This window comes from Microchirus variegatus (assembly GCF_963457635.1).
Source record: "Microchirus variegatus genome assembly, chromosome: 19".
NCBI classification, from domain to species: domain Eukaryota; kingdom Metazoa; phylum Chordata; class Actinopteri; order Pleuronectiformes; family Soleidae; genus Microchirus; species Microchirus variegatus.
In genome coordinates, this window is record NC_139820.1 from 16,010,325 (window position 1) to 16,019,554 (window position 9,230).

The 9,230-nt window shown below is 40.7% G+C and overlaps 2 protein-coding genes across 2 annotated transcripts; both read left to right on the top strand.

The window, feature by feature from the left end:
• Window positions 1-800: 800 nt before the first annotated feature.
• LOC310940798 (blue-sensitive opsin-like) lies at window positions 801-5,249 on the top strand (the record flags this gene model as incomplete). The annotated part of the gene is made up of 5 exons (XM_083905807.1): window positions 801-1,179; window positions 1,281-1,449; window positions 1,532-1,697; window positions 2,350-2,589; window positions 5,148-5,249. 5 exons carry the CDS (start codon window positions 801-803, stop codon window positions 5,247-5,249), a joined length of 1,056 nt encoding a protein of 351 aa, XP_083761933.1.
• An 867-nt stretch (window positions 5,250-6,116) lies between these two features.
• On the top strand, window positions 6,117-8,811 carry LOC310940797 (blue-sensitive opsin; the record flags this gene model as incomplete). Its single annotated transcript, XM_083905806.1, has 5 exons — window positions 6,117-6,495; window positions 7,550-7,718; window positions 7,809-7,974; window positions 8,096-8,335; window positions 8,707-8,811. The coding sequence occupies 5 exons, from the start codon at window positions 6,117-6,119 to the stop codon at window positions 8,809-8,811; spliced, it is 1,059 nt and encodes a 352-aa protein (XP_083761932.1).
• Between the last annotated feature and the right edge of the window lie 419 nt (window positions 8,812-9,230).

A 9,230-nucleotide genomic window follows, 5' to 3' on the forward strand; every position in this document is an offset into this window, starting at 1 on the left:
GCCTGAGTTGATCTGGAAGTTTGTCCTTCTGTTAGCTACTTCCTGTCTACAGTTTTTGAGATGGATGGTGATCACCTAAGTATATTTCCAAGTACATTCACTTTTGATACATTGGGAATTTTCAAGAAATCCATATGTTTCACAACTGTGAAAGAAAGAAAAAAAAACAATTTGACCCAGTGGGACACCATCATCAGGCCAAGCTTCATCTAGATCTGATCAAGATGACTGATTTGGCAGCAATTTACATTTACAATTATTTCTTAACAGGGTTAAGTCCCATTTAACAAGTTCAGATGTATATATCTCAGCGACATCTTGGATGGATGAGTTTTGCCATGCTTATGTAAGATGGTAAAAGCTTTAAGTTAGCAAAGTTCTATACAGATCAAGAAAGTTTTCTGGAGCCAGTGGATCAAAATGTAAGTATGTGTTTAAGCCTTGACAGGGGTCTGCACTCTCAGAGTGCTCTTGTTTTCTCTTAAGTCAGCAAAGTCAGCAGAGGTAACCACTAAATTACTTACATCAATTAATGCAATCAATTATTTAATTATAGAGTCAATTAACCTTTTAATTGGGATAAGTGGTGCCCTAGAGTCTGTTATAAAAGTCCTCTGTCGTAAGAGATTCACCTTAGTGATGTTTGGGAAGCAGACACTGTAACATTGCTGTCTACTTCTTGAAACTTTTATTCTTTATTCTCTTTTATGCTCTTTTATGTGGTCTAGTTAAAGCGTCACCATTACCAGACATTACATTAAGGAGGTTCAACAGCAGTGATCTATATTCAGAGAAAAAAAATGAGGGCAAATCATGGTACAGAGCTGCCAGAGGACTTCTGGATTCCAATCCCTCTGGATACTAACAACATCACAACACTCAGCCCTTTCCTGGTTCCCCAGGATCACTTGGGGGGCTCGGGCATCTTCTATGCCCTCGCAGGATTTATGTTTTTTGTATTTGTGTTTGGCACTGGCATCAACGCCCTCACCATTGTATGCACTGCCAAATACAAGAAGCTCCGGTCCCACCTAAATTACATACTTGTGAACTTGGCTGTGGCAAACCTTCTTGTGTCCTCTGTGGGCTCCCTCACGGCCTGCTGCTCCTTTGCATCTAGATATTTCATCTTTGGACCTCTAGCGTGCAAGATTGAAGGTTTTATGGCAACACTCGGAGGTAAGTACAAACAGTGTTCCAATCAAATTTTAACCGGACTTTCTCTTACTGTAATACAATTGATTTGAAACCGTTCATTCATTATCTTTGTATCATTACAGGTATGGTCAGTCTGTGGTCTCTGGCTGTGATTGCTTTTGAAAGATGGCTGGTCATCTGTAAGCCACTTGGCAACTTTGTCTTCAAGCCCAACCACGCTCTAGCGTGCTGCGTCTTTACCTGGTTGTTTGCGCTTATTGCATCAGTTCCTCCACTGTTTGGATGGAGCAGGTAAACAACACACACACACACATTCATCTCACAAATATGAGTTTGGCATTTCTGCTCAATGACCTTCTGATGATCTATCTAGGTACATCCCAGAGGGTCTGCAGTGCTCCTGTGGCCCAGACTGGTACACCACAAACAACAAATACAACAATGAGTCATATGTGATGTTCCTCTTCTGCTTCTGCTTTGCTGTTCCACTCACCACCATCATCTTCTGCTACTCACAGCTGCTGATTACAATGAAAATGGTAAGAGAAAAAAGTCCCACACAGCTAATAGCCTTAATTTGACACAACCTTAAAATAATGTGTCCAAGATTATTTCAATGATTGATCAACTTGCACCAGGGTGAGTGTCACCTCTGTCAAAGCCTGAGCAGCTCTGCATCACCTGCACTGGCCCTATGGACCTTCTGGTTTCGGGTCCGTGCCTCAAAATACATTACAACTGCCCCGGTGTTTGCTTTTGCTCTGCTAGTAGAGTGATACTCGACTGAGGGTGACCTGGTCCTGCTACTGTTGGACTAGCAAGTAATAGTGTACTAATAGTAATACGTTTAAATAGTTTGTTTGTCATCTTAGGCTGTGTTATGAAGTCAACTTGTCCTCTCGTACACCGTTCATAAGCAGTAGGTTCTATAAGCTGTGTAAGGGCACATATTACCGTGACATCTATTTTTCGACAGTTGTATAAAGAAGTTTTAAAGAAGTAAAATTTGCAAACTGTGGAGAACAAATCCTACTCTGTGATGTCCTACTCTACTTTAAATCATAAAACTTGAAAAAGTAAACTAAAGCAGAATTTATACCTGAATGCAATTCATCGTCTATCTTTATATTCATCAGCCTCTGCTTCTACAGAGCTGATTTGTATTGAATCAGCTTTCATCTCCATCAACAGGCAGCAAAGGCCCAGGCTGAGTCTGCCTCCACTCAGAAGGCAGAGAGGGAGGTGACCAAGATGGTGGTGGTCATGGTGCTGGGCTTCCTGGTGTGCTGGATGCCTTACACCTCCTTTGCTCTTTGGGTTGTGAACAACCGTGGGCAACTTTTCGACTTGAGACTGGCCACCATACCCTCGTGTTTCTCTAAAGCCTCCACAGTCTACAACCCTATTATTTACGTCCTCCTCAACAAACAGGTCTGTTATGTGCTGTGAGAAAAAGTTTATTTGAAACAGGCCGCACTTTTCTTTTCTTCTTTTACTTTCCTTTTGTTTTGTTACTGGTAACTTGTTCCAATCCTAAACCTCTTACAACTGTTTACTATAGTGTCTTTTGCAGCATTTTATAACAAAGTATTCTTTTGCATTAAGCCAGTCCTATTGACTATGCCTTAACTGTATTGTGTTGTAGTTAAGTTGATTCAAAGAATTCCTCTTTTGGCAAGCAACTTGGGAAACTACTTCATATGCAGAAGCTAGAGCTGATGCTCTATGGCAGCCATTCCCAAACTTAAGAGTGCCAGAAAATCCGCTGAGGCCCACCCAAAACGTGAATCACAACAACGATCACGCATGACACTAGGATCAATAATTCCCATGCATATTATTGTGTTCATGTGTTTTCATGGGATACAAAAATTCAGTGTAGGTTCAGTCCACTTCACTTTATTTCTGAACGTCAACACGTGTGTGGTTATATATATATATATATATATATATGTATGTATATATATATATATATCTGTACTGTGTTTCTTCCAACACCACAGTCTATTCTCATGCAAAGCTTGATATCTTGTTAAGACAAACAGCCCCATACCGAGCAGAAAAAAAATTCGCTCTTTTGTTGTTTATTGTGTCGTGTTCGTTGTCAGCGCACCGGTACATCGCTGCGCTACGTATCTCACTGACTTGGCCATCAGGCACATCCCACCTACCAAGTCAAGGTACTGTTATCAGTCCAAATGCAAGCCTGACTGAGGGCTTTAGCGTTCCTAACCACACCAGACTGTACATGATGGAAACATGGCTCAACAAAAATTCAGACATTTTTTGTCCAGAATGTGAAGGGTCTGCAGAAATATTTGCTGCCCGTTTCCGTACCCTTGACCTGCACAGGTTCTGGATAGAGGGAAGGTCAGCACTGATGATCTTCTCTGCAGACCTGATTGTCCATTGCAGTCTGGTCCTGTCCTGACTTGTGACAGAGCCAAACCACACAGTGTTGCAAGTGCACAAGACTGAACAATGGTGGCGTAGAAACCGACCAGCAGCTCCTGTGGCAGGTTAAACTTCAGGAGTTGTCACAGGAAGTACAGTCATCTGAAAACATCAGGTGTTTCACAGATTTGTCCACTGAGGTGCAGTAATTTGTGGAGAGGGAGAAGAGCAGTGTTGATGGACTTTGACTGCTGTTGCCTGTCCGTCAGGAAGCTGGTGATCCACTGACAAGTGTGGGCAGGTACAGCGATCTGGCTGAACTTCTGGTGGAGGATGTCTGGGATGATGGTGTTGATGGCCAAGCTGAAGTCCACAAAGAGGATCCTGGCATACGTCCCTGGTTGGTAGTGGTGGTGCAGGATGTAGTGCAGTCCTATATTGACTGCATTGTCAGCCGACTGGTTTGCCCTGAGGCAAACTGCAGGGGGTCCAGCAGGGGTTCTGTGATGTCATCAGATGGCTCGACACCAGTCTCTCAAAGGACTTCATGACCACAGATGTCAGATGACAGGCCTGTAGTCATTTAGTCCTGTGATGGCAGGCTTCTTGGGTACCGTGATGATAGTGAGGCATTTGAAGCAGGAGGGCACTTCACTCGGCTCCAGGGATCTGTAGAAGATCTGGGTAAAGATGGGGGCCAGTTGGTCAGCACAAGCTGGCAGGAGGGAGACTCACCATCAGAGCCTCTGAGACGCAGGCTTGTGGTGGGATGTACCGACATGAATGAGGAAAACTCCTGTGGTGAGTCTCCAGATGCAGGCCACGTGACTTTTCCATCACGGTGACATCAGTACAGCAATCTTCGTTTGTGGAGAACCAGATTCAACCTCCTCTCTTTTTCCTTGTGAGCGCCACGCTCGAAACCCGACATCCAAAGTGCGCAGTCCAGGATGTGATCGTTGAGCTATGTTTTTTTATGGTGAGGAGCAGCAGTTTGTCCATTTTATTTGCCAGGGAGCAGACGTTCGACATCTATTAAAACGATGCAATCACAATGTATTAAATGGTCACCATCAACATCTTAGCAGTCCCAGCTGATTCTGCGCCATAATTGATTGCATGCTGCTGTTCCATACATGTTACACACCAACACGCACAAACATGGATAACATGTTCACTTCCTGCACCCGCACATTGTCCTTCCATCAAGGAACATGGATTTACAATGTCATCTTTATTTATTTGGCCATAATCTGATGGTCTAAAATGTATAATGCAATGTTTGTCGTCACTGAAATGTTAATATTGTAAGAATGAACCTTATGAGCAGCATTGTGGTACATGGTATGGATATATCCGCTGTCCTTATGTGATGGACCTGTTGTGTTACTTAGGATGTTGGTTTATTTAAGCGGAGGGGTTTTCTGACTTGGGGTGAGTCTGTAGTGTAGAGTTTGTTGGCTTTTTGTCAGTTCACTAGTGTGCGCACTGAAGTTGGTCTGGCCCGCCAGGCTCATTTTTCATGATGCCATCTTAATTTTGATCTCAAAATCAATGTATAGTCTAACATTTCAGTAAATTATTTTCCCTTTCAGTTTCGCTCATGCATGATGTCAATGCTTGGGATGAGTGGAGATGAGGAGGAATCATCAACAACATCTGCAGTGACTGAAGTCTCCAAAGTTGGACCTGCTTAGACACATCAAGACCGACTGGTTTTCCATTCCATTGCAAATAAAAATGGCTTTAAGTATCTTTTGTCATATGAGATTGCGTCTAATGTTGTAAAATAACATAAATAATCTGCAAAATGAAAAAATAATAATAAAAAAAAAAGAAAACAGCACTTTCATTGCTTGATTTGTACCTCATGTACAAGGCACATGTACATGTAACAAGTGGATGTAAGTGGTCATTTTCTTCGAAATTAAAACTATAAGGTTATTATTGTCTTGTACACATTTAAGCTAATTAAATTGTTTGTTTTGTAGTGACTTTTTTTCAAGTTCAATCAGAGGCCCCAGAATCTGTGGCCCATTTTTTTCCTGTTGTTGTTCCTCATCCTTGTCTGTGTTGTTTATCCTTTTTGTGTCTTTAGTCGTGTCTGTATGTGTGTCTCTATGTGTGCATGACATTCAGATTTTTTCTAAAGCCATGTTTGTACGTATCTAAGTTAACTATTCTGTTCAGGATATTGCTCAAAAACAGTTCATAAGATTACAAAAACGTAACAACATTGTTGTTCACTGAGAGACAAACGCTTTCACAACAGGTTGTGGTACAGAGATACTAAGCTGCATGTGTTTGTTTGTGTGTAATCTATGTGTAATGGTGTAGGTGTGATGGTGTGTGAGCTTTGAAACAAAGCTTTAAATCCCCACCGTGAGCCAATTTAGCTGAGCCTAAGTAATGTTTAAACGTCCTATAAATGCAGCTTTACCTCCTCATCAGAGAGACAAACCTCAATCTCTCATTAGCATTCACACCACAAAGACATTATTTTGTGCAAAAATCGCGTTTTCAAACAGAGCTTGAATTTTAATTTGACACGAAACTCAAGAAAAATGAAGGGAAATCGTCCTGAGGAGTTCCCAGAAGACTTCTGGATACCAGTTCCTCTGGACACCAACAACATCACATTATTCAGCCCATACCTGGTTCCCCAGAACCACCTAGGTAGCACCGGACTCTTTTATTCCATGTCAGCTTTAATGTTCTTTCTTTTCGTGGCTGGTACAGGCGTCAATACACTTACTATTGCATGTACTGCTCAGTATAAGAAGCTCCGGTCTCATCTGAACTACATTCTGGTGAACATGGCTGTGGCAAACCTACTTGTCTCGTCTGTGGGCTCCTTCACCTGCTTTTACTGCTTTGCCTTCAGATACATGATTCTTGGTCCTCTCGGGTGCAAGATTGAAGGATTTACAGCAACTATTGGTGGTAAGGAGCATCACCACTTGTATATTAGCACCAGTGTTTTTCCAGCATTATAGACCTTGGTCATGTCTGCCTTGAAAAGTATAGGTTCTTAATCTTAATGGGACTTTTCCCTCCTTTAATAAAGGTTGAATTACATGATTTACATGATAAAAACAAAAACAATTATTATATATACGCTGAGTCTTGGTTCTATAAGAGATTTCCTCCTGTTACAAGAGTGCATGCTCATTATGTTCCTGTTGGATTTCTTTGACTGTAATTAGGGCTGAAACAATTACTCAATGAATCGATTATTAATCAATGACTAAATTAATCAACTATTTTGATTATTGGTTTAAGGGATTAAAAAAACCCCACAAGATTTCTGAATGTTTCAGCTTCTTAAATGTGAATATTTCTTTGCTCCGTATATATAAGCATATTAAAACACAATCATTTTGGCTTGTGGACAAAACAGGACATTTGAAAACATCATCATTTCCAGGTTTGCAACTAAAATAATCGTTAGTTGCAGCTCTCATTTTGTCAAGGCACTTTACAATATAAAGTGCCTTGACAAAATGTATGTTTTAAGTTGGCACTATACAAATGAAATTTGATATGATGAGGATGAGCTGAGGGCCATTTTATATTAATCAGCCATAAACTTTGCAGTGTTAGACTAAAAGTGTTAAATACAAAACTATTCCAGAAAGTAATAATAACACCTTTATTTGTATGGCACCTTTTAAAACAACAGTTTACAAAGTGCTTTTACATTACATAAAAATACATTTGTTTACAGACAAAGTATTTGGTCCTAATCAAAAGTTAAATAAACACTGAAAACATTTACTCTTCTCTGATTTTATCATTTTGGGTGTCTGACCTCTTTAAATGTCACAGAATGACACTATTCTACTATACATACATACTCACTCATCTTCTACCACTTTGTCCTCCATGTGAGGGTCGTGGGGTGCACTGGTGCCAATCCCACTATACATATTACATTTGAGATGATGTATCTAATGTGTAATGTACATATCGATGTATCACTTTCTGATAATTCAAGGTATGGTGAGCCTTTGGTCTCTGGCTGTCGTAGCCTTTGAAAGATGGCTGGTTGTCTGCAAACCACTTGGGAACTTCATCTTCAAACCTAACCATGCCATTGCTTGTTGCGTGCTCACGTGGGTCTTTGCTTTGGTTGCTGCAGTTCCTCCTCTGATTGGATGGAGTAGGTTCGTATTTAAAGACCAAAGACACAACAGTGCTATTACGTTTGTTGCTTATAGTCCTTGAACAGTCATGGATCCACTATTTTTCTCTAGGTACATCCCAGAGGGTCTGCAGTGCTCCTGTGGACCAGACTGGTACACAACTAACAACAAGTTTAACAATGAGTCCTACGTGATGTTCCTCTTTTGCTTCTGCTTTGCTGTTCCTTTCTGCACCATTGTGTTCTGCTACTCGCAGCTGCTGTTCATGCTGAAAGCGGTAGGGAACATATCTCATGTCAATTCAAATCGTTTCTTGGAAAAAATGCAAACAAATCTTTCCTCATTTCATACATCTGAGTGTGAGTATGAAAATGTTGCTGTATTTATTCTATCAACAGGCAGCAAAGGCCCAGGCTGAGTCTGCCTCTACGCAGAAGGCAGAGCGGGAGGTTACACGCATGGTGGTGGTCATGGTGCTGGGCTTCCTAGTGTGCTATCTGCCTTATGCCTCCTTTGCGCTTTGGGTTGTGAACAACCGAGGGCAAACGTTCGACCTGAGGCTGGCCACCATACCCTCCTGTCTCTCTAAAGCCTCCACAGTCTACAATCCTGTTATTTACATCCTCCTCAACAAACAGGTGGGTCCACTTTCACATGTCAAATGGCATAATGACAAAATGACATATGCGTTTTACACAGTAAAAGCATTTGAGTACTCACAGAGAAGGCCAACAGCACCCTCTCATGGTGACAGTCATACATAACGCTCTGTAATTCAGCTACTGCCTAATGCTGCCAAATGAACTAGTTATTTATGGGATTTAATGGTTTTCTAGGTTTTAGGTTACCATTTTGTAATATCATTATCTATCTATTCAAATAAATTAGATTTTTTACTTTTTGATTTGAAGAAATGAACACATCACAGCTAAGTCATCAAATCATTTTTGTTCGCTTTGTTACATTATTGTTGTTTTTTATTGATTTTTTGTTCCAATTTGTATTTCAGTTCCGCTCATGTATAAGGCAGATGCTTGGAATGAGCAACGATGATGATGACGTGTCATCGACAAGTCAGTCAGTCACTGAAGTTTCTAAAGTTGGGCCTGCTTAGATTGTCCACTGTTGCACACTGTATATAAGACTAAATAGAGAAATGCAATGTCATAGGGAATTATTTCATTCTTGCAAAATAAAGAGTGATATGCAAAAAAAAATAAACAATTCCAATGAATGTTTTCACTCTTATTGTGTATTCTGTCAACATCTGAAAAGACATGCTGAAAAGAGAGCGTGACTTTGAAAACCTGTGTTGGATTAATGTGTCAGGTTTGACTTGTGTAAGTCCAGCCTAACCAAGATTTAAAGAAACAGCTGATCCACAGGCCAGATAAAAATCAATGCATTATTCCAGCTACTGGGCCAGAGATTCAGTGTTAACACCATGTTCCAAACTAAATAAGTAGTATGTAAAACATGTGCTAGAACAACATGTGACCTTCCTTCGTCCTGGTAATCACTGTTTAACACTTG